This window comes from Martes martes (assembly GCF_963455335.1).
Source record: "Martes martes genome assembly, chromosome: 7".
Lineage (NCBI taxonomy): Eukaryota > Metazoa > Chordata > Mammalia > Carnivora > Mustelidae > Martes > Martes martes.
Window position 1 is genome coordinate 73,002,228 of NC_137894.1, and position 25,725 is coordinate 73,027,952.

The window sequence follows — 25,725 nt, forward strand, 5'->3', positions numbered from 1 at the left end:
GGGGCTATCGGAGCCCTTAGGGCCCCCCCAACTCATTGCCTCATCTTACCGAGGTATAGATGGAGCCAGAGTGGGGAACAGACTGGCCCAAATTCTGCTTCTTCTGTGGACATCTCCCTAGTCTCTCTCTTTCCTGATTTTCAATGTTTCCCATATTGCATGTCTCTCCCCTAATCTTTGTTTTCCCTTGTATTTTCTCTTTGGTGAAGGCCATACACCTCCAAGATGGGACTAGTGTGAGGGTATGTCCACTTGGCTCCCCCACCTCCATTTCTGGTCATCTGAACTGCTCAGCATGGTGAGGGGAATCCAAGTGGACAGTGCCAAGTTCAGAGGCCATCTAAGCTCCCGGGACCTGTGGTAGACTGTGGCCTAGCTGGCCTGGCTGACTACTCCAGAGAAAAGCCGAAGTGGGGATGAGGGCTGAGTGAGTGAAAGCCTGGGCCCTTGGAAGCTGCCCAGTCTCAGGCCCTGGGAAAGTGGGACCTGGAACGAGAAAGGGGAACCAAGGGAGATAAGGGAGGCCTGATTAGTCCCTCTGAACTCTACGTGAAATAGGTCAGAGCTGCTTTTCCCTACAAGCAGGATAGCTTTCCTGCAAACTACGTCACCACAAGGTTAGCAAAGAGCAGGGATTGGTAAAAACCGTTGTAGACCACAGAGAGGACAGCCACAGACTTGCTGAGAAGGGACAAGCTCCTCAGAGGTGCCATAACTCTGGTCTTCCAGCAGGGGGCAGCCTATCCTGACAAAAAGCAATTCCCTGTTTTTCCGGCTGCCCTCCCAGCCAAGGAGACCAATTCCCCTGACACTTGACAGGGTTAATCTGAGCTTGCATCTTGGGGGAGAGAAGTCCCCGGGGGGTCATAACAGTGTTTAGTATGTGGTGTCCTGTTTAGGAAAGGTAGAGCAATCAGAAACTGAAACCCCTCATCCCCTCAAATTGAAAGGCTGTAAATATGACCTTGCATAAAGGAGAGACAGCGTGTATGAGAGAGTGAGCAGAGTGACAGCAGCTAGGACAAAAGGGCGAGAGGTCTAGAACCTGCAAAGGGTAAATTTAGAAATATGGTGTCAGGAGAGACATAAGTTTGAAACCAAGGCTGTCTCTCTTAAAGCAGAGCATTTGGTTACCTTCCTTACAACACGGATGTAGCTTGATATTTCATCTGAAATTTCTCCATAATTCCTGAGCAGCACCCATTCACTGATCATTATAGATACCAACCCCTAACTCGAGGGAACTGGGTTACATAAGGGTTGGTTGCTAAGGAACAAGGGAGATGCAGTAGGTACGACAAGTGTTGCTTAGTAACGAGGAGTCCCTCGGTGTTGGAGTGGCCAAAGCAGGTCTAGAACTGATGGGGGTCTGTGGACAGTCAGCCCCTACCAGAGCCTCCTGAAAATGCATGTCCGCTGGCCCTTAGTCCAGAGCTGCCAGACCTGCATCTCTTCAGCTTCCTGGCACTATCCTGCATGAAAAGTACATCCCAAGTCCCCGAGTGCCCTCAATAACCCCTTGCTGCCTCCATTCCTTCCCACCTGCCTCCACAGGAAACCAATCAGACTCCTAGATTGAGGACCCTGCAGGGCTCCTGGGCAAGCAAAGGGAAATTTCTCACTGGGGGAGGTAGAAGATTCCAGACTCACAGCGTGTGGAGCTGGGAAATTTGAGGTCTGGGTGAAAGAGGGCCCCCTCCACAAGCATCTCCGATGTGTTTCCAGTTCATCAGAGTCTATCTGCATATCTGAGTCTCCCAAGCCGGGTCCTCACCCTGCCTCCACTCCTGTGCACACCTACAACGGCCTGCCCCTTTCCTTCCAGAGGGTGTCCTGTGGGGGGTTCCTGGGTCTGCTCCCTGCCTCAGTGTCCTCCCAGCCTCCACTCAGCGAGCTTCCCTTCAGCACAGCCTGGCGGGGGCAGCAGGTAGGCATTCAGAACCTAGGTCTGCTCTCTGACCTGTTGCAAGCGCTCAGTGCTTGCTCAGGGAACGAATGGGAAACTTGTCCTGTCTACTGAATGTTGGGTCTCACATTCCAACTTGCCTGTTTTATAAATAGAGAGTTTTCACAGACAGTCTTCCTGACCAAGGCTCACATGTTTGAAATTCACCCTGACCAGCTCAACTCTCTCTGCTCTCTGCTGCTGGCCTCGTCAGTCTGCGGGAGCAGAGGGTAGATTACTGTCATTACTCTGGCATCCGTGATAGGTGAAGTTGAGTCTTTCCTCCAGGACCCGGTTCAGCAGGAAGCAGAAAAACACACTGGCCAGCATGCTCCAAGCAGTGGCTGGGGTCCACAGGGGCCTGTTTCACTCCCATGCTGGACTCTCTGTGCGGATGAGCAGCACTGGGATAAACCCAAAGGGTGTCCTGGCCAATCGGGTAGCTGTGGTCACAGGGTCCACTGAAGGGTAAGTGCCCTGATTATCCTATGGGTCTTGACCCCTCCCCAGGACTCTGGCATCCACAGAGACCTCGGGCTTCTAGGTCAACACACAGCCTTGTTGATTTCCAGGACTGGGTGGAGGGACAAAGGTGGCATGGGGCTGAGGCTGTCTTGTTCCCTCCATCTCTGCTGCAGGATCGGCTTCGCCATTGCGAGGCGCCTGGCCCAGGATGGGGCCCACGTGGTCGTCAGCAGCCGGAAGCAGCAGAACGTGGACCGTGCAGTGGCCGAGCTGCAGGGGGAGGGGCTGAATGTGACAGGCACCATGTGCCATGTGGGGAAGGCCGAGGACCGGGAGCGGCTGGTGGCCAAGGTGAGGGGCCACAGAGAATGTACAAGGCCTTTCCCATGCTGTTCAGCCCTGGGTGGGGCTGGGGCTGGGACTGGGATGCGGCTGGGAGGCCCTAGAACACGTCTGGAAACCAGGACTGTTCAGGGTCTACCTGGGTGGAGGGCACTGCGCACACTGGTTTTCTGGAAAATGGCTTGTTCATGAGAGAACCCTCGCCTCCATCCAACACCCTGGAGAACCGCAGCTGAGGAGGAATCTAGAGGGATTCCCTATTCCCAGGTCCATGGACAGATTCCTGGAGGAGAGAGACCCTCCACTCCTGAGACCCTCGGGGACACAGAGCCTGTCCTTGGGCCTATCCCACACTCCTGCCTTCATCAGAGTTTGGTTCTCACACCAGCTGTGTGACCAGTCCTGGTGGAGACAGGATCTGATTAGCAAACTTTGCCTCAATGCCCTGTGCACTTGGCAGCAGCGCTGGGAGGGCGACGCCTCCTCGGGCCATCTCTACACTTATGGCCCTGTGTTTCACCATCCCCCCCAGGTCCTGGAGCACCACGGGGGCCTTGACTTTTTGGTGTGCAATGCAGCCATCAACATCCTGGTGGGAGGCACCCTGAAGGCCAGTGAGGAGGTGTGGGACAAGGTGAGAGGCTCTGAGGGGAGTTGGCTGAGGAGTCTAACTTGCTCTCCCATTGAGACTCGACTCACCTCCCTGTCAAGCAACTGTAAAAACTGACACTGACCACTCCTCCCCTGGAATGTGTCGTGATGCTACTTTCCAATCTGTGTGCCTTCTAAGTGGGTTCCTCATTCTTTCTGCTTTCTTTTCTCTTCCTATCCCTTTTGCATTTATTCATTTAGCAAATATTTAATGAGCATTTGCTATGTGCCAGGCACTGTTCTAGGCTCTGGGGATACTACTCTGGGAGTAGGTCTCAGCTCTTGATGAAAGTCAAGAATAGGAAGGGCTCTGCTCCTTGTTGACAGTAGATACATTTCACATCCTTTGATGATTTTGCTCCTCTTTGGGGACTCGTACTTGCCGCTGAGATTCTTCCCCCTTCCAAGAGGAGGGTTCCTCACTGTCCCTCACAGGAACCTGAAATACCTGTCAGGCCTGGACCCAGCCATCAGCTTTCCATGACATTCCAACCCACTGCATTAGGCCTAATGATCCTGCCACCTGGTCCACGGGGTCCAGAAGAGACCTTGTAAAACATCTTGAGGTCTACGTTGGGCTTTGTTGTTCTATAATTTGTGTTATGTTTTTATTTATTTTATGTATTTATTTTTTATATTTTATATCTATTTATTTATTATTTATATTATATTATTAATTTTTTATTTATTTTATAGATCTATTCTATGATTTATGTTATGTTATGGTTTTATGTCATTCTATATTTTCTATTCTATGTCACCTGTGTGGGTTCCTGAGTCCCTCTGACCAGACCAGATGGACTGCAGCGAAACCATCTTCTTCCTGCTGTCATTAGCCTCCATCTCCATCCCAAGCACTGGCCAGAGCATTTCCTTCTGCCTTCCCCAGGTTTCTGCGCTGCATAGACAGTGTTCTCAGGCCAGCCCCTCTTGTGTATCTGCCTTGGCCAGATGCCGTTCCCTCCTTCCTCAGAGATGACCTGAGATCTGAGCTCCCCGCAGCCACTGTTAGCAGCCTCCTCAAGCTTCTCAGCTTCTTTAATGCCTCTGAAGGGTCATTTGTGATTAGGTAGCTGGGATTTCATTGCTGATAGTGTCCTAGCCCTCCAGAGTCATTTCCCCTTTTAGTGTCTTAGTTCATGGGATCATGACTCTCTTTTTCTTGGAATCCATTTGAAATCTTCCCCCCTGAAGCTAAGCACACTCGGCCACAGCCCCGCCTTCCTTTCCCCACTGCCACCCTATTCTCCAAGGTCTTACTGAGCCACAAGCTGTCTGCACCACGGGGTCGTAGTTGTCCCTGATCACATCTACCACCACCTCACATGTTTGAAATTTCCCTGATGCTCTGCTTTCTCTGAATGCAGTTTTCAGGAGGTGTCCTGGGAGTTAGTTCCTTCTCACTCACTTTATCACTGGGCCAGTTTGAGCACTTCTCCAGAACCCCTTTTTCTCCAGCTGGTTGGGAAATCTCCCCTCTCCTCTTCCACTACTTCTCCAATCTTCTTCTGCCTCAGGACTCTCCAGCATCCAAGCTCTGCAGGCCACGATCTCTACTCAGGACTTCGTGGCAACCGGAGCTACTCTATCTGCTTTTCTTTTACTTTTCTTTTCTCTCTTTCTTTCTTTTTTTTTTTTTTTTTTAAGATTTTATTTGTTTACTTGAGAGAGAGAGAGAGAGAGAGACCATGAGAGGGGAGAAGATCAGAAGGAGAAGCAGACTCCTCATGGAGCTGGGAGCCTGATGAGGGACTCAATCCCTGGACTTCAGGATCATGACCTGAGCTGAAGGCAGTTGCTTAACCAACTGAGCCACCCAGGTGTCCTCTATCTCGTTTTCTAATAGGGCAGTCCTCTTAAGCAAGGGAGGGACTCACCTTTTCCTTAGTTCATGCTTGGCTGTTGAGTCTAGGAGGGGCCTTGTTGGAGCCCATCCCCCAGCTTAGAGCAGACATCAGTGGGATGGTGGGGCTCTATTTTGAGCAGAGAAAGACCAGGAAGTCCCTTAATCTAACCCTCAATGCCTTCTTATTGGGGACCTCATGTTGGGCCCCTCTTTGGACATCTGAACCACTTCTTCCAGTCCTGGGGGTCATCCCCAGCCCTGGCAATCGTCATCATGTGGGCCTCAGCAGCTCTCCATTGAAGCCTTTCCCCTGCCCTCATCCCTTATCAAGGGGATGACCAGATATGCAGTCTCATTCCCTAGAGACAGAGGACACACTGACCTCACTCAAGATGGTGCCTCACAGGAGGGATCCTGATGTCACTTTAGTCCCAGCTGGTGCTCTGTCCTAGCCCCCAGCTCAGTCTCTGCCTCCTTCCCTGCCAGTTCCTCTCTTACTTTTCCTCTGTCCCCAGTCCCATCAGACTGATTTCCCAGACAGTGGGTCAGGAACCCTCATGTCTGGGGCCGGATCCAGGTTTTAGTCGCAGGCGGGACTGGTGTGGGAAGCTCACTCCCAGGATGGCAATTCTCTGTTGTGTCTCCCACTTTGTGATGGCCGTAGGAAAGCTCAGAGCCACGTCTGCAGGAAACAGGCTGGCATGCAGGCTCTCGCAGCTGGCATTTTTGTGAACAGATAATAATATAATGCTCAGTCCTTGCCACATGCTGTGAAGTGTGGGCACCAACCTTCCCCTTGCTTTTTCTTATCTTTCTACACTTATTTTTCCCGTTCTCCATTTCTTCACACATAATACCTATTTGACTTGTTTTATGCTGTTGCACCGTGAGAATGCCTTAAATTCTACTGGGACAAGACAAGGACACCAACAAGTCAAAACGCAGACAAACAAAGACAACTCTTCCAGAAACCTTCTTTGCTCCCAGCACCTCCTTTCCCCTCCATCTGTTCTACTTTTAGTCTTTTTTCCAGGGGCCTCTGCTTAGCGGTTCTATCTGCAGACCAGCATGTTGTCCATTTTCTTGAAAAGGCCCGAGCATTTCCCTCCTTCACCCCAGTCAGGAACAGTTTGCTCACAGGCCTGTCACTTAGCCTGACTGCCTGTTAAACCGTTAGCCAGTGGGCTACCCCTCTTGTTCTGATCAGAAGAGAAATGAATCTTAGATCTACACGCTTGTGGGTTTGCTGCACAAATGATAGGGCTCCGGGTGTCTTATGACAACAGGCCCTGGGCTGAGGGCTCGCGGCGTCTCTTTGTCTTCCCTCCTGCCTCCACTCAGATCCTGACCGTGAATGTGAAGTCCCCAGCCCTGCTCCTGAGCCAACTGCTGCCCCACATGGAGAACAGGGGGTAGGTTGCCGGGTGGGGGGTGGGGTGGGGTCTGGTGGGGAGCCCGTGTGAGAATGGAGTCTGGAGAACACAGGGGCCCAGCTGGGAGGTGTCGCTGGGGTCTCCCCATCTCCCTTCCTCTGTCCTGCTTCACCCTTTGTACAGCTACAGCTTCTAATTCTTGGCCGCAGGATAAGGGTGCTGTTCCTGGGGCTCCAGCGTGCTCTCATTGGCCTCGACACCAGCACATTTGGGAAAGGGCTGAGCTTTAGCTCCTTAGCCTCATGGACAGATCCTTTTCACCCTCTACTCGGGCTCTCGCACCGAGGGACAGAGTGCCTTTTCACCAATTTACAATCTGTGACAGGCTCCCCCCCATCCCAGATCCATCCTCCCTCCCTGCTTCTCAGCCTCCAGGGAGACTACCTGTTCTTCCAGATCCTGCCTATTTGACTGCACTCCATACATAGCTTCAGAGGTTTCGTGTCAGGGACTCAGGCCTCCACCTCCCTCAGGCCGTAGCTCCTCAATGCAGACATACCCTTTAGGAACCGGCCCCGGGCTGTGTGGGGTAGAGGAAAACATTACTGCCTCTCATTTCTTGTCTACTCCTGCTTCATCTGCTTCTCAGAGGCGGCCCATTGTCACCAAGCCCACTCTGCCCCCTTCCCCAAGCAGCTGGCTTTCTACTCATTGCTTCCCTCAAGATGAGGCAGAGAGTGTCATGGTTCGGAGCATGGGTGTTGGGTCAGAGAACTAGGGTTGGAGTTCTGGCTCCACCACTTACGGTTCTGCTGCGAAACTCTGTGGGCCTCTGTGGGCTTGAAAGGGAGACGATAATGCAAACTGTACCGCCGCTGTGAGGCCTTCATTATTCCATGACTATAGTAGTTAAAATGGTATTGTTCTCATTCTTATCTTTTTAAAATAATAGTAGCACCTCAATCCATGTTAAGTTACTGGTTTCTTGTCTCCTTTCATGTCTGTCTCCTCTCAGGATGGGGGCGGTCATCTTGGTCTCCTCCATTGCAGCCTATGTACCACAGGCGGTGAGTGCTTGCTTGTGTGCTCCTGGTAGTATTAGGGGAAGGGGTCCCCACTATGCCACAGGGACAATGCCTGGGACAGACCCCCACATCATTCCTGCTGCCCTAGGTTGAGCTGATGCCCATGTGGCTGCTGGGTCCCTCAGACCCCGCTTCTGTACTCAGACCAGGCTAGGGAGAGTGTGTCTGAGCTCTGCGCTTGGGCCGGGGGTGGGAGCATCTGTAGGTGAGAAACTCAACTGATACTTTCCTCTGCTTCCTCATATCCTTTTTTTTTTTTTCTTTTTAAGATTTATTTATTTGAGAGGGGGAGGGGCAGAAGGAGAGGGAAAGGTTCCCAAGCAGACTCCTGGCTGAGCGCCAAGCCATGGCTGATGCAGGCTCAGTGGTGGGGCTCCACCTCATGACCCTGAGGCCTTGATCTGAGCAGAAATCGAGAGTCGAATGCTTAACTGAGTGAGCCACCCAGGCGCCCCTGCTTCTGCATATCTTAATGACTGCCTTGACTCCCTTCCCAGAAACTGGGTGTCTACAATATCAGTAAGACGGCCATGCTGGGCCTCACCAGGACACTGTCATTGGAGCTGGCCCCCAAGGGCATCCGGGTGAACTGCCTGGTTCCAGGAATAATTGAGACCAGATTCAGCCAAGTGGTGAGGACCGGGGTGTGACCCCCATTTCCCAGCCTGGCTCAGTGGAAACCTCCCCAGTGACTAAGGGATAAGCCTCAGATCAGTGTCTCTAACAGCTGAGGTCCTCACTGTCCTTTGAATTCAGCCATGACTCAGCCCGTCACCCCAAATCTGCCAGGGGTGATCTGCTGCAGGATCATCTGGGGCCCTGCCCTTCTCCTTGTTTTAACACCACTGACTCATTCATGTCTTCTCTTTGCCCAGTTACACAAGGATGAGTTTTTCTGGAACGATTTCAAGAAAAACTACAAGCTGCAGAGGCAAGTGGCGTGTGGAGCCTTGGTTACCAGGGTACAGCTAGGGAGGGGTGGCTGGTCTGTTTCACTAGTTGACCCCTCCCTGTGTGCTGGCCATTCCTTTAGCTGGAGTCTGGGTTCCACAGAGTCCTGCAGGGTGCAAGCAAGAAGCCCCGCTGAGTCCATCCTGTCCCTCCTTGGAGCCCACTCCCACCAGAGCAGCAGAGTCTGAGATCCCTGACATGTGTTCTGTCCTTCTATACAGGTTAGGGCAGCCTGAGGACTGTGCTGGGATTGTGTCCTTCCTGTGCTCTCCAGACGCCAGCTACATCACCGGTGAAAGCTTTGTGGTGGCCGGTTTCTCCCCTCGGCTCTGATGGAGCTGAGGGGTCCCTGAGCTGTGGGTCTGGGCTTAGGAGACTGGGGACAGGTGGGCTGGGAAATCATGAAGTTCGAGAGATAAAGACTGAAGCTTAAGACAGGACACCCCAATGTTCTCATCTGTTGATTCTGCTGTTGATACAGCTGCTGTGATCCAACCAACCCGTGGGTTCTTGATATGGGGCTGTGGAGCCGAAGGAGTTTATGGGCCTGGCACATTGGAGGAAACATAAGGGATAGAAGCCCCAACTTGGGCCCTCGAAAGTTCCAGTCCTTCTCTCTGCCACTTGTGCTTTAAACATTTCTTTCCTAAAACAAACTCCAATTTCTCTTCAAGCCTGGAAACTCCTGGTAAGGGGAGAGTCAAGGGGAATGAGGCTGAGGACAGGCCTCTCCTGTCTCCTGCCTTCTGCTGCCCTGAGCCTGTCCTCAGACCCAGCCAGTGAGTGTTCACAGAAGGCTCCTGCTCCTTTCTCTGAGTGGGCTGGTGGAGGCTAAGCAAGGTGGGAGAGGGTGGGAGGATTCTGGGATCCCCCTGGTGTTCTGTGGGCTAGTAGTCTTTCATGTTTTCTGGACCACTAGGCCTTTGAGTCCTTGAAGAAAAAAAGCTTCACCAAATCTTGCATACCATTCCAGGTTGAGAACTGCTAATTGATACAAAAGAGACAAGTCAGTGTGAAGTTCTCCTTAAAGGTGTCTCCTCTTGGTAAAGGTACTTCCTGCTGTCCTGAAGCATGTTTGAAGGCTCCATCCTTCTACGTGTGCATGTCCAAGGCTCAGCAGACTCAGGGAGGAACAGTGGCCCTAAGAATGCCTCTCTTCCTCTTGTGCCATCCAAAAGTCTCCCCTGAATTGGTCCCAAGGGAGGACCTGAGACAAGGCTTCCAACTGACCTCTGGCTTCCACCTCACTAAAGCTGCTCACCAGTGCACCCTCTCTGAACCTCCTGGGCATGGGTCTTTGTCTTGAGACTAATTCAGTCACAAAAGCATTTATTGTTCCCTACTGCAAACGTTGGGCCAGGCACCCTGGAGAACACAAATATAAAAACAGACCCAACCTCTCTTAAGTTCCTTCCTTGTGGTACGAGTACAGGGGTTTAAAACACTCATCTGTAAATAAGGCAGAAATGGGGCGCCTGGGTGGCTTAGTTGGCTGAGCGTCCAACTCCTGAATTTGGCTCAGGTCATGGTCTCGGGGTTGTGAGATCGAGCCCCATGTCCAGCTCTGGGCTCAGCACAGTCTGCTTGTCCCTCTCCCTCTGCTCTGCCCCCTGCTCATTTGTGCATACTCTCTCTCTCAAATAAATAAATAAAATCTTTAAAGATTAATTAATAAATAAGGCAGAATGTATTCATTCTTTCAATAAATTGAGTGAGTACCACTCTATGCCAGGTATTGTTTTAAGAACTCAGAGGGCCACTGTGAACAAAACAAAGATAATTTCCCTGCAGAGTTTACACTCTCATGGGGGAGATGTACAATAAGCAACAAACATATTAAAAAATTATACAGTGCGTTAATAGGTACATAGGTACAGAAAAAAAAAGGCAAAGAGAAGGGTAAGGGTACAACTCTATACCCAATTCTAAGGCATGGTGGGCTCTTTTCCCACACCAAGTAGTTCTCTAACAGCTGAGTGTCTTACAATTCAGCTGAATTTGGACACATTCTGCCTGGACATAGGGTGAGACCCTGCAGGTTAAGGGCTCAGTTCTGCAAGACTAGCCCCCCTCCACTTGCTAAGTGCAAGTCCTTGTTGTCTGCTGTGGTCTGATGGTAGCTTGGAGATTCCAATCACCTTTTCCTTGGGTTCAGTGAGTTTGCTGGAGTGGCTCACAGAACTCGGAGAATGATTTTTCTTACTAGATTACCAGTTAGGGCACCTGGGTGGCTCAGTCATTTAAGTGCCTGCCTTTGGCTCAGGTCATGATCCTGGGGTCCTGGGATTCTGGGGTCCTGGGGAGTCTGCTACTCCCTCTCCCTCTGCCCTGCCCTCCCCCATTTGTGACCTTGCTTTCTCTCAAATAAATAAAATAAAATTAAATTAAAAAGACATCTTTATCACTCTTATCTTTATCACTCACATCTTTATCACTTAGGAAAGTCTACGGGCTTTAGAAACTCTGTGGCAGAAATGCAGACAGTGAGGTCTCCCTAAGGTTGGGACTTGTGGAGGCCACAGGTGCAGGGCTAGGAGGCCACCTGAAGGGGCCTGACAGAGGGGCCTGAGGTGAGGAATCAGAATATAACAGTAAACCAAGAGCATAAATCTCAGACTGAAGGCTTTGGTATTGGGGAATAGTTGGGGAAGGTGGGGGACATGGGCATCCGGGTGGGGTGGGGAGATGCAGACAGGCAGAACAGGACAGGATTCTATGGGTAAAAAGGATAGGTCCAGAAAGGGGAATCTCTGGAGGGTCCCACAGCTCTAGAATATAGCCAAGGCAGTGGGCAGAGCCTTGTTATCATATCTCTGGCCCCATGACCTCCTCCTACCTAAACTCTGCGAGGGCAGACAGTGAGGGAAGTGGCCGGGCAAGCAGGGACAGTACCCTTTAGGCCTGCAAGGAGGACACCCAGAGTGGACCCCCAAGGGGAGAGAGCAACCTGAGAGCGGGGTAGGGGCTTCTGAGCTCACTTCCTCTCAGGATGAGAGCCCTGGGAGAGGGACGACAGTATGGCACTGGGAAGGAAGTCCCTGGTTCTGGAACCAGCGCTGGAGGAAGGGAGCCGAGGCCCACAGAGAAGAGGACTTTGCTTGCAATGCAGCGCCGCACAGAGGGGGATTTTGTGTGCCGTCAGTACATGCTGTGTGTTTGTGGGAGCGTGCATGTGTCCCTGATGGAGTGGGACTGACCCCAGAGGAGGAGGGCTTGGGACTGAGAGCAGGTGAATGGGCTGGGGTGTGGAGGGGCGGTTTGCACTAGTTTTATGGCCCTTGCCCCTTCCTCTGTTGAGAAATGTCCAGAAAAGCCCATCCTGGGCCCAGGGCGCAACCGGAATGGGAGGGGTGCAGGGGCAGAGACAAGGACAGGCCCATGTGCTCTGCCCCCCAGGCTATTCTTACCTTTCAGCCTCACAAGTGGACAAAGGCTCGGGACCAGGCTTGGTGAGAACCAGGGTCAGACTGTTTGAGTCCTCCCCACCCCCACCGCCCTCTAGTCCTCAGGCCAAGTTGCCAGCCAGGGGCTGCAGATCATGGATACTGCAACACAAGTATTTCCTTGGGATAAATAACCTCAGTATTTACTTGGTTCCCAGCAGCCCTTGGGTGGTACTCAAATGCTTTCACCTGGGCTAAGAAGTGAAAAAAGAAAGAACCACCACCACCAAGTTTGGCACATCAGAGGGTTTCTGCTGACTTGGGGTATTTGTGTGCTTGAAGAACTGGGGAGGAGGGAGAGCAGGAAATGGAGCCAGGTTAGTGGGGAAAAGCAGTGCGTGGGGCCACTTGGCTTCTAGCTCCCCCAGCTATGGGTGGGAGAGCCTCAGGATCATTGGCCTTGGGCTGGGAACTTGGAATGCCTAACTCTCCACCTGGGAGCATGTAGTCTCTGTTGATACATTTTAAGTTAAGCCCTTCATCTCTGATTCCTAAAGAAAGATCTGGAAAACAGTATCAGGGCAATTTGGAATTCTAGGGTATCCGGTGATGGCTGCAGGTAAGGTAACCCAGTCCAGTAATCGAGGTGCTGGCAATCCAGCCTGAGGATTCTGTGTTACGATGAGTCCTGAGGGTACCCAAACTTGTCTGGATGTTGTGGCCCCATGGGAACAAGAAGCAGCATAAGCTGCAGTCCCTGGCCCAGCTTTCTCTTATTTATTTTCCAGACCACTCTGACGATGGGTCTCTCGTCCCGTGTCTCTGGCTGTGACTGCCCAGGCCTCACTGTGGGGCTGGACTCCCAGGTGCGAGGGCAGCCTGGGGGTCCTGGAGCTGCGCTGGAGAGGAAGGGGTCATCCTAGGGTGGCCTGAAGCAGTGTAGCGGGCTAGAGGTTCTGCGTAGGCTGGGATCTGTGGGGGGTGAGGTGATGACAAACATGGGTGAATGCCCAGGGCTATGCTTGCCACAGCTGACTTCATCTTGAAGATCTTGCACCAGATTGTACCAAGAAGATGAACTGTCTTTCCATCGAAAGCAAATGGTTCCCTTGGCAATTGAACAGCAGGGGATACATTAGCTGAATACCAGAATCAAGGAAAGATTGGGAATAGGATGGAAATGGAGGAAAAGAGGGATGAGGAGATGACAAGCCACAGGTACCCTTGGGCTTCTGCACCTGTGGAGCTGGGACAGTGTTGGCGGGGTTGGGGCTGAAGCTGCTGTGCAGGTCTGGGCAGTTGTGTGCCTTGGCTGGCTGGATTCCAGTTTAGAGTTTCTGTCCCTTTAGCCGTTGAAGGCCAAAAGATGAGGTCCTCCATGCAGGGAGGGTCCTCCTGAATTCCAGTGGGTGAAATGACTTCCTTTGTTGATCGTTTTTTTTTTTAACAACACGTTTTCTTTTTTTTTTAATTTTAAATTTTTTTTAAAGATTTCACTTATTTATAAGAGAGAGCACAAACACAAACACAAAGAGGGGGAGCGGCAGGCAGAGGGAGAGGGAGAAGGTGGCTCCCCACTGAGCAAGGAGCCCTATGTGTAGCTCAATCCCAGGACCCTGGGATCATGACCTGAGCCGAAGGCAGACACTTAACCGACTGAGCCACTCAGGCACCCACTTTTGCTGACCATTTTATTCATTTATTTATTTATTTTTAAATTTAATTAAAAAATTTTTTAAAAAGATTTTATTTATTTATTTGACAGAGAGAGACCCAGCCAGAGAGGGAACACAAGCAAGGGGAGTAGAAGAGGGAGAAGCAGGCTGCCTGCTGAGCAGGGATGCATGCAGGGCTCCGTCCCAGGACTCTGGAATCATGACCTGAGCCGAAGGCAGTTAAGGACTAAGCCACCCAGATGCTCCTTGCTGATCATTTTAATGGGGACCTTTGATGTTTCCTACCCTCCAGAGAGGGTAATTTGTGTAGATATGTGCAGCGTGTGTAGATATGTATAAGAAGGTGATGCTGAGCTTTGAATCCAAGTCTGTCCACCACTTTCCCTGACAAAGTGACGGCCAGAGCTTTGTCAGCCTGATTCTCTCTGGCATGTCTGTTTTAGTTTGGTTTCTCTTGTAAGTAGAGCCTAAGACAAGAACTTTCAGACAGAGGATCTGAGGGAGCAGGAGTGAAGGGGTAGGTAGGAAAGGAGGGGGATGGTTAGGGAGGGTGACACTGCCGGCCACATCCCTCCATCTTCCAAGGAGCACACAGACCACCTCCCAGGCATGCGTGTCCCCCTAAAGATGGCAGGTGGAGCATTTATCCATGCGCTCTCACCTCCCAGCCCCAGAGGGCTGCCCCTGGGGATTATTAACTGCCCCCCAGTCAAATTATTAACTGCCCCTGGGAATTATTAACTGCCCTCTTTCAGTCAAAGAGGAAGAAGCCCTCCAAAGTGCAGTGAGTCAGACCCTCCAGAAATGCCTCCCCCTACCCCCAGCCACATCAGAAGTCACATCAGACAATGGCAAAAGGGTTCAAGTCAGAGCACGCAAAGTGTCCCATCCAAGGTCTCTAGGAAGTAACTATCCAAGGTTTCAAATTTGTTTAAGCGACAAAACTCTCTACCCATTGCTCCTATGAGGACCCAGGGAGAAACACAATCTCTCTTCTTACCCAAATAACAATTAATCTACTTGCCCCAAGGGACAGCCTTCAGAAGTTTTCACTGGAAGCTTTCAAGCTGCCAGATCTCAAATCTCCAGTTATTGGTTTGAGTAGTTGGCTGTGGCTGTCCCGAAGGGTTCCCAGAAGATTGAAGATACGGGAAGGCAGGAAAGGAAGATCAGAGGAGGAAACTCTTAATAAACTAATCATACTCCAAAAGAGCTGTGACCTCTCAACAACTGAATATTCTACTTGTTAAAAAATGAAAATTTAAAATGCAACACTCAATGTCATTAAATTTACATATTAACTTTAAAACTCCCCTTACTTCTCCATAAAAATCGGGATGGTTTTAGTATGTGAGGTCCTGGGAGGGAAGAAATCTGGGGCCTCCTTTTGTCCCATTTCTGTTGACCCAGCTTTTGGAGACAATTGACAAAAGACGCTAATGGTAAGGATGGGTCCTTGGCGACCTGAAGCGCTGCAGGTATGGGAATGAAATGTGGGGCTTTGGAGTTTAATGAATGGAGACCTCAGGAGCCAGCCCAAACAGAACACCAGGCATCTGGGGTCTTGAATGTCCTGGGTCAGGTTTAGCCAACTAAATAGCACACAGACAACACAGCCCACATCTGGAGAATTTCTTTCAACAGGCAGAAGGAGGGAGTATGGGATGTCAAGCAAAAGAAACCATTACCTCTACCACCTAACTTTGAAACAGACCTCAGCAGCCCACATCAGAAGGATCCATTTCCAGAATTCTCTTCTACCTCCTTTCTGCTCTTCCCTGTCCTCCTGAAGTTTATCAGCTAACTCCATGCCAAACCTTTCAGGGAGGCTCTGTGCCCCTCCTCTCTTGCTTCATTTGCTGGGAGTTAAGAACTGATGCAGGTGTGGGGAGGTGTAGCCCTCCGAGTGTCCATAAGATCTAAGACCACTTGCTTGTCATGGAGGCTATGTTTCTCTGACCAGATCTGGTGGCTTGTCTCCAGTGCACCTGGTCTCTTGCCTTTACCAGAAGAGATTGAAACTGTCTCATCACCTGCCTTGGGAGCAGTTATGCCTCAGAATCAAGGAAAAGGTCATCCAGAAGATCTGGTTTACTCCCACCTTCTCTCTCTCCTGATATTTTATAGATGAGGCAACTGAAGGCCATGAAGGGGAAGGGGCTTGACCATGAAGTGGGCTGGTAGGAGATATGCTCCAGAAACTAGGTCCCCTGACCCTCAGTCTGGGCTTGTCATGAGATAGTCCTGTGCCTGGTTCACTTGGCCCATCACCTGCCATACTGATGATTCCCTAAGAAGTTCTCTTTTCCAGGGCAGGAGCTTCTGGATTTGAACAGGGAGTGCTGTGGATTGAAAGTCTATGTAACCCCAAAATTCATATACTGAAACCCGAATCCCTAACAGGATAGCATTTGGAGATGGGGACCTTTGTAATTTGAGTTCTGTAAGGTTTTACAAGCGAGATAAACACGACACCAGGCGAGGTAGGCACAAGGCAAGATTTATTAAAGGCACTCTCGGGCGAAGTTTCAGGGCTCAGGAGAAGGGGAGCCAGGAAAGTCGCGCCGGGAGGAGGTGGGCACCCTCGGGTGAGGTTCCGCGACTCCGGAAAGGGGAGTCAGGGAAGTCACACCGGGAGGGGGTCGAGTGGGTCTTTTATCTGGGTTAAGACATGGAATAGGTTCACAGCCATATACGGTACAGTATTCGGGGATTGGAGGCTTGGGGGAGTCCTGATGTTCCGGTTTCTTGCATAGGTATCAGGTTACTTGTGGAGCGTGACCTGGGCATACATCCTTATGGCAGGAGAGTCAAGGGTTAGGAAGCAGGGCGGGAGGGGGGTGGTGGGGGCTGGAAGATGGTGGCCCGGTGGTCATTTCTGTTGTTTCTCCTGCATTCCCGGAGCCGCCGACCCAACATTTTCAATGAGGACATGAGAGTGAGGCTTCATGATGGAATGAGTGCTCTTATAAAAGTGACATGAGATCTCTTTCTCTCCCCACCATATGAGGACACAGCAAGAAAATGGCCATCTGCAGACCAGGAAAAGTGCTCTCACCACTGCCTGACTAGGCTTATCTCAGATTCTGAGCCTCCAGAACTGTTAGAAATAAATGTCTATGGTTAAGCTACCCAGTCTATGGTATTTTGTTATAGCAGCCCAAGCAGACTACATCTGGGGAGCTGACGCTAACCTCTGCCCACGTGACTTCACTATGGTGGCGACAGATCAGAGAGCCTGACCATCTATGCCAGCCACAGGTGGCCCCCTCCTCAGGGACCTGCCCCAGCTCAGGGCTTAGAATATATCATATAAAAGCTTTCTGGTAACTCCCAAAAAATTGCTAAAGAGATCCTTACTTAGTGTTGAATCTATATTTTTAAAAAAATACTCGATTTCTATACTACTCAGGCAGTACAGTAAAAACAACGAATCGCATTCATTAGTTTGAAAGGTGCCAAGAAAGAGAGGAGCAGCCACTGGCTCCCTGGAGCCATCCTGACATGGTCAGCTGGCCCTTGGTGCTGATGGCCTGGCCTCCCAGCTAGGCCAGGTTGTTCTGTTTAACACAAACAATTCTGTGAGATACTGACATCTGATAAGCCCACTCTGTTCCCTTGACAGAGAAAGACAAAAACAAGATCACTCTGTAATCAGTTTGAACACGGACAAATTACTGTTTCAACTACAAAAATCTGAACATCCGTTTTTCATCTTGAATAGGGAGTGACAGTGGTTGCTTTGTCAACAGCCCCTGTAACTTGGCTCTTTTCTTCTTTCCTTCTACATGCTTATGATTAAGATTCCAATGGTATGGAAGAATTACTCCAGTAGCCAATCCAGAGCAAAGCCTTGCCTCCCTAAATCCTCAACATCACCTGATACAAGCCTGAGCTGATAAGTTCTTTCCAATATTCTGTTCCCAAAATGCCCCACACTTGCCCATGGGGTGCGGTCTCCCTCATTTGCGAAGAGTCAGTAAACCCAGTCTTACTGACTATAGTATTTACCTGGTGGCCTTTGGCTGGAGAGTACTGGCAATCTGTACATTTATTTTTTAAAGTATTTTAAATGAACATGGTAAAAAATCGAGGTACTTCAAAGGGTAAACAGTGAAAGATAAGTCTCCTTTTCTACACTTGAACCCTGGAATCCACTTCCCTTCCTCCAGGGCCATCACTGTTCCCAAAGACAGTCTGTGCACATACAGATGGATACGTATATTTATCAATTTCGGTGCTAATCGCGTTTATCATTACTACCACTTTTATCCACCTGCTCGCCCAATATTTACTGCACCTGGAACTCCATGGTGATGCTATGAACTTTCTCAGGGGAATGATAACAGTGACTCAGGATACCGTGTGAGCCATTTTTCAGTAAGTCAAAGCAGGGGAAGAAAGGGCTCCATGGCCTGTGGCCTTTTAAGCAGCAGTCCCAAATTTATTGACAGAAAGGTTTATTGTTTGCTTTCAATTCTGCCTTTACTACCAGCATGGATGGGGCTATCACCTTTGATGCAGAAGCTGTAGCTTTTACAATGATGCGGGGATGGACTGAGGGGTGGAGAACAGGTCCTGTGGTAGAGATGGTTTTCCCTCAGCTTCAGGATGAGGGCCAAATTCCTTTGTGTGAGGTACAACTCCTCAGATCCTGACCTCTGCCTCCTTTGTCCCTCTTTTCTTCAAACCACCACTTGCCCTCAGGAGCTTTACTCTTGCTGGCTGAAGGAGTCCAGTCTGTCCATGCCCCCCCTCCCCCCACCAGGCTGTTCTTTCTCTTGTTTAAGGTTTTTGCACACTCCACTGCCTTTGTCAGAACCCAGCCTCCAGAGCAGCCTCTCCCATGGCACTTGCCCCAGAGTGTGGGCATTCCGTTTTCTCCTTCAGCCCTGAGATGTTCTTGCATCTCTGAAGCCACAGCCTCTAGCAGGAAGCTCAGCACATAAAAACTTCTCAAGAAAGGTTTGCTGAATGACGGAATGAATGGTGAATAAAGAAATTCCTCTTCTGGAGGCTCAGTCTGGTGTGTTTAGCCCTTCCTGCTTCTAAGAACCCCTTCTTCGATCCCAAGTTCCTGGAAATGGCAGAGGCAAGCCATGTAAGGAAACGGTTCCTTCTAGAAAAAGCAAGATTTGCCCCCAGGGCTACTCTGGAGCGGCAGCCCTCTCTGCCTCCCGCACTGCAGAAAGTTTTGTCTTTCCTTCAGGGAAGGAAGGAAAAACTCTTGGCAGAGTTTTCTAGAGCCAGAACTCAGGCTTCTTCATCAGGATTCACCTTCCAAATGACTTCCAGTCCCGCCCGATCTGGGTCTTGCCAAAGAGAAGGGGTGGGGTGGGGCACTGTAGTGGTGGTGCTACACCTTAAGGTGGGACTTAGTGCTACAGAAACCACCCCACCATCCCCAGTCACAGGAAGAGTAGCAGCTGCCACTTACTGAGCCTTTATTCCAGGTCAAGCATGGTGCTAAGTGTTTCTCAGGAATTCTCTCTTTGAAAGATATTAACAGCTCAAAAAAAAAAATTAAAAAAAAATAGTAACAGTTCTGTGAGGCAGGGCAGTTCCTAGCCCCATTATATCTGTGGAGAACCAGAAATTCTAGAAAAATTCAGTAATGTTCCAGAGTGTGGCCTCATCCCCTCAGTCCACCTCAGATGTCAGCCACAGTATAGGCGGACAGTTCCTGGGGAGCTCAGACTCACCCAGGACACACCGCGTATCATCTGCTTTCTGCCCAGGTGGGTGCCCAGGGAGTCCCGAGTGCGCATACAGGGTGACTGCCCTGGGCAGGGGCTGCTGCGCAGCCCTTGGGGAGTCCCGTGGAAGGAGGGACCGGAGGGCATCCTACTTCCTCCGTGAGTCTGTGTGGAGTCAATTCTCATGGCTCACAGCAGAGACTGCCGGGCATCTGTCTCCCCACCCCCTCACTTCCGCGTTCCGTGATCACATCACAAAGGATTTACCGGTCTTGGGTTCGGCTTTTGGAGGAATTCAAGTGAAGACAGTCACACAGTAGAAAAGTGGCAAAGCTGGTACTTAAACTGAGGTGTTCCTGATGAGGGTTTTTTGATGTATTTTTAGGAAGTGAGGAGTCCCAGGAGAAACCCGAGATCCCCAAGCAGAAGAGGGGAGGAGGAGGCAGGGTGGGGTGCTGTCGCCCCCTGCCGTCTGCTCTGTAAGTGTGGTGGTGCGTCCCGGCCGCCCTCTCGGGGTGCTGGAGGGGAAGCCATGACATTGGGCGGGGAAGGCAAAGTCTTCTGTGGTGACACCACACCTTGCTTTGGGGTAGCAGACTTTTAAGAGAAATCACATTCTTTGGCTCTAGAAATAGAAGCTTAAACAAAACAAACTCTTTATTGTCCGAGGGAATCAGCAAGTGCAAAGAAATGCTTCAGAGGAAAGAAGATCACCGGGCTTCTCTCTTTTCCTCTCAAAGAGTCAAGTCCAGCTCTACTCTTGTGGCACTTGTCCTTTGAACTGGTGCCTGAAATTCCACTTAGGAGCTCATTCCTTACAATTCAACTTCGGATCTACCTGAGAGAATATCCTTTCATCTGTCATTACTCACATTCAAGTGTGAACAGGTTTCTGATCCCTGAGTGAAAGCAAGTATTGATGGGGAGAGGGGAGAGGTCACTGGGTGCTTGAGGGAGGTGGTGAAGTGTTTCCTGCCCGGGATGCAGAGGTAGCCAAGGCCATCTCTCCTAGACCAGCCCTACCTGATTCCAGGTGTGCGGTGCTTGTTGAGAAAAGGACTAGGAGTTTCAAAGAACCCTAGTGCCCTCCCTCCTGTCCAGCGAGCTTGAACTATGTCGAAGCCGAGATTCGTGGTATGAAAAGCAGGAGAGAAAGACACACACGCAGGGCCGAAAGGTCTCTCAAGGATCGTAGTGGGCCAGTAGAGACCTGTTGGTCTCCTTATGGAAGGTGTTTTGATAGCGCACAAGGATGTTGGGGTAGGGGAGACACTGTTCTCATCCGTATCAGCTCACAGCTTAGCAGGCAGCAGTGGGGCTGGGGTCATCAGACAGGAGAGAGACTTTGAGGCTGCTGAAATGGCTAAGGAACGTTGTCTCCAGGAGCGGCATTTCTCCTGACCTCCCAGGAAGAGCTAATTTCCCAGGAGGCTTCCTGAGAGTTCATTTCCAAGAGTCTTTCCTCCCCAGATTCTTTTCATTGCCATGGAGACAGGCTGCTGTTCTGTCCAGTGAGGCGTCTGAGCAGCAGACACCATGACAACCTGTGGGGGTTGGAAGCACAGCTCCAGAGCACCTCACAGACTGGAGCAAGGACAGAGGTCCAGGGACATTATGATTGTCACGGACTCCGCTGATGAAAGGGGACAGCTTGATTTTTGACAGCTTTCCCCTCAGTGAGCAGTGAGGGAGGGATGGGCGTAATGGGTGGGCTGGGGGCTGGCAGGATTAAGGTCTTGGGCTGCCAAAGACAGGCAGCTTCATTCTTTTTCTGATTGCATGTTTTGCTTATCCAGACCAGGCCAGCAGATACATGCCTGGAGAAATGACATAAGCCCGAGCAGGACACATCTGTCTAGTCCTGGGTGGCGAGAGGGGCTGGGGAGGACAAAGTAGCGCATTCTGAGGAGACGGCCCACAGCTAAAGCACTGCCTTCCCCCCCCCCCCCCCCCCCCCAGAAATCATGTCACCCTTCCCAGGAAGGCGGAGGCAAAGGAGTTGCTAACAAGCTGATGTGAAGCAAATGCTGGTTCCCAGGTTGGAACATCCTGGGTCATCCAGTGGGTAAGGTTTGTTTGTGTTACGAGGCCAGAGGCCTGCCAAACCCTCCCCACCCTCCTCCAGTGTTTGCCTGACTCCTGCTGGAAGCCTGCCGGTCACAGGCAGATCTAGTGGCCTCGGTGGTCAGGCCATGGTTGTTTACTTTGCAGAGCTGGGTTAGGAGGCTCACCCACTCTCTCCTTCCTTCCTCCCTGGCTCTCTCTCCATTCCATCGGTCCCCAACCCTGGGCTTCCTGACTCTCAGGCCAGTGCTCTTACTCCCACTATTCCATGGTTGGCTGGATTATTCAGAGAAGCATCTTCTCTCTCACCCTGGAGGACGGGGAGGAGCAGAGCGGTACTGAGATCTGCCTGGTCCTGGAGGAGTTTAGGGAAGTCCCAGATACGACCTTTGGCCTGCTCATCCTGCTCATCTCGCTGGGGGCGATCCTCCTGAAGGCCACAGCCTAGGGGATGGCAGGAGATCTATAAAAGTGCCCCCCTAGGGCTCAACAGATGACCAAATTTTGACAAGCAATGCAAGTTATATGACTTCAATTCTGGAGGGTCAACCTCTCTGTGACTCCATTTTCTCATGTATAAAATGGGGGTAAATTTGCAGGGCTGTTAGGAGAATTGCATGAATTAATGCCTGGGCATGGCTTATGGTCGATATTAGCTGTTACTATGATGTCTTATTCCCAAGTCCTCATACAGAGCTCTTAATGTTCACTTAGTCCCTGTAGACCACCCCACCCCTGCCCAGCAGGACGTCTGCTTGTTCCCAGCAAGTCCAGTGTTTTGGAACAGCCTCTGGCCCTCTTCCACCATGTACACTGATTATTTGGGGAGTGGCAATCCCATCCCAGAGCTATTCGTCCTCATCTTCCGGGGAGTCCCAGCTGGTAGGGTTTGCCCTTCAACCCACCCGGATAAGAGAGCATCTTGCTCGGTTATCTTCAAGTTGATGAGGTTCCCAGCTCACCTTTCCCTCTTGTGGGATCCCCTATCTTCCACCCACCAGGCCTGGACACAAGCTGCCAACTGCCTACTGTAAGCCCTTCATGCTCTCAGGTAAGGTCAGTTCTGCTTTCAGAGCTCTGGTCTGACCCCTGCTGGCCTTGCCTTCTCAGACATCACCTCGCCACACAGGAGAACATGCCTCCACTTGCTCTAGCCCTAGACCAATGCTGTTAGCCCACATCTACTAACAGCAGTTCATCTGAACTAGCCCCCAGGGACTGCCTCACACGCATCACCCAGAGCAAGTCTTCAGAAGCTCTTCCATCCTGGGTCATCATCATTTGGTGCAGCCCATCACCATAGTCATGGGATGTCTTTCTCCCCTCCCCAGGTCAAAATATTCTCTTGGGAAGTTTTGTAAACTCATCAGTTTTTTGATGCATAAGTGAATTTTAGGACTTAGGCACTGAGAGTTAAAAGACTTCCAGGTAGCCCTCCTTAGTGCTGTGGACTGTGTGCTACGGTGGACACTGTTGGTTGTCACCATTGCCACCATCACTGGTAACATTTACAAGCACCTATTGTGTGCTGGATAAGATATTTGGCCATTGTATGGGTGCCTGGGTGGCTCAGTGGGTTAGGCCTCTGCCTTCAGCTCAGGTCATGATCTCAGGGTCCTGGGATCGAGCCCCGCATCGGGCTCTCTGCTCAGCAGGGAGCCTGCTTCCCCCTCTCTCTCTGCCTGCATCTCTGCCTACGTGTGATCTCTGTCTGTGAAATAAATAAAATAAAATCTTAAAAAAAAAAAGATATTTGGCCATTGTAGAGTATAGTGGTCGACATCTTAACTGAATCCCTACCTCATTTGTTATGCCAAAATTTGAGAAGGACCAAGGATTTGCATGGAATGTAACAGAACTTATGTTGAGGTTTGTGGGCAGGTGTCCACTTTATAGCACCACATATAATAGTAAAAGAAAGGAAACCACCTAAGTGCCCACCAACAGGAGGTGAGTAAATAAGGTAGAATATATCCATTTATGGGATACTCTGGATGTCTTAAGAAGAATGGGCATTGGTCTGTAACTACTGATAATGGAAAAATCTCCAAGAAATAAGTCAAAGGGGGGAAAAAAGCAAGGTGAAGAACAACATGTGGTTTGCTACCTTGTGTGTAGTGAAAGCAAATCTAGAGAGAGGCATATGCACGTGACCTGGAGTAAGTTAGTTCCCCTCTTCAGTCTCCTCCTCTGTAGGAAGGGGAGGAATGGCCCCTGCCTCTTGGGCTATGGTGAGGATTAAGGGGGATAGTGCCTGTGAAGCTCTCAGCACAGTGCCTGGCACAAAGCAAACCATCAGTCGTGAGGTGCTGTACACGCACCTCTAATTATCCCTCCGGGTCCAGTTTAGTCGACAATGCTCTGTGCTGTGCCTCAGGCCCCCAGCAGAGTCTGGAGATACAAGAGCAGTGGGAGAATCAGATGGTGGGCAACCCACCATCAGGATTAGGGAACGAAGTGCTGGAGGACTTTGGAGGAAACACGCCTTACTTTGCCATAGGGATACAGGGAAGAGGTCCAGGAAGTGTTCACTGAAGAGGTAACGTCTGAGATCTGATTTCACAGGGTGAGAAGGAGCAGCTCCTGGCGAGAGACATCACAGGAGGGGCTTGGGGCCCTCCATCCTGCCACTGGAGTGCTGAGTGTGTGGAGGGAGGCTTGCAGAATCCTCAGGGTTCAGGGCAGAGGCAAAGGGCATCAGTTCCTCTCGACAGCAGTGCCTTGCTCCCCCTTTCCCTGTGGCCATCTAACCTGTTTCACGTCGCTGCAGTCAAGTCCCAGGCAAAAGTCCTGGGGGCCGTTATGCAAATGTCCTGCACACGGAGACTTCTTTTCTAGCGACAGCCACCATGGCCATGGCCCATTGGCTGGGGGAAGTAGCCAGGGACCTGTGTCCTTGAGGGCAGGAGTGCTTCTACCCCACATGCCTCTAATACAGCAGCCAGTCACCCCGAGACATTTTTCGTCCCTGACAGATTCACACAGGGAATTTGTACAGCTGTTCTGTTTTCTCTATCCTTAAATCTAGATATGTCTCTACCTCTCTGTTGAAGAAGGGGAGGATCTGCTTCTGGCAGGAGAAAGAGCCAGAACAAGCGATGGGCTCTGGTGGTCACCCTACAACCAGCAGAGAGAGACCTGACAGTCTTGTCAGATGATGGATGAGCCACGCCTGCGGAAGACAGCTGAGTGCCCAGCTCCCCCCTACCAGGACACCTCCCACCCCCGTCTCCTGGGCAACGAAGCCTCCGGATGACCCCCTCCCCCCAACAATAATGAGATGGAAATGAACAGTGCTGCAGTATAATGAGCACGACAAAAATAGAGCCATTGCTAAGTAATGGGCCGGCCCTGGTTGAGGAGCAGGAGGAGGAAGGCAGGGCCCTCCTGTGTGGCCCCCAGCCAGGTTCTGCTGTGTCCCTGGGACTCGACCAGGCACAGGCAAGTTTGGGCTCCATAGTGGCAAAGAGATCAGGGAGGGATTAAAAGGTGGGCCTAGGTGCAAAGCCTGAGCAGACTCTGGCCTGGTCACTGTGGGGGAGGGATGATGTGAGGCCCCACAGCTGCCGATGTGAGGTTGCTGCCATCACCTCAAACCCTGTGCCTGCCTGTACGTAGCAGCAAATGGTCTAAAAGAGTTAACTAATGAGACAGATTTTTTTTCTTTTTTTCAAAATATTGCACCTCTCGTCTGTAGTGTATAGTGGAAGAAGCGGAAGAAGCTTGTTCATTATACCTTTGTTTCTTCTTTGTTCCGTTGGTGGCTTGGAGTACCTGCCAGGAAAGGCAGTCACGCCTGGGGAAGGAGGGATCCACGTGCTGCAGGGACAGCTGTCTCTGAAGCCTTCTGGCACCAAGTCCCTCCACAATCTTTCCTTTTTATTATTTTCTAAAAAAATACAAAATTATTTTTTGAATAAGTAATACCTGCATGAGGTACAAAATGCAAAAGGAACAAAAAAAAGTTTACAGTAAAACTGGATATTCCTTCCTCCTGCTCTCCACCCCCAGCCACTGTTTCTTTCCTGGAAGCATCCACTGCCAGCGGTTCCTTGGGCAGCTTTCTAGAGACGCAAAGCATGCGCCCGTACATGTGTCCCGCTCCTCAACACAAACACTTTCTTTTTTTTTTTTTTCCTTTTTTTACCTAAGGCTAACATCTCCTATCAGTCAGAGCCCTGACAGAAAACAGATGGCCCCCATAAAATGAGTCATTTGAGTCAAGCATAATAAACGGACGGTTTACAG

The 25,725-nt window shown here is 50.7% G+C and overlaps 1 protein-coding gene across 1 annotated transcript in view; it reads left to right on the forward strand.

The window, feature by feature from the left end:
• Window positions 1-2,273: 2,273 nt before the first annotated feature.
• The window catches only part of DHRS2 (dehydrogenase/reductase 2), a gene marked incomplete at both ends in the record, with an annotated part of 66,055 nt that continues 42,603 nt past the window's right edge, over window positions 2,274-25,725 (forward strand). The window contains one exon of the mRNA XM_080809734.1: window positions 2,274-2,413. Within this exon, the coding sequence (XP_080665860.1) occupies window positions 2,274-2,413 (140 nt within the window). The remainder of the gene's footprint in view (window positions 2,414-25,725) is intronic.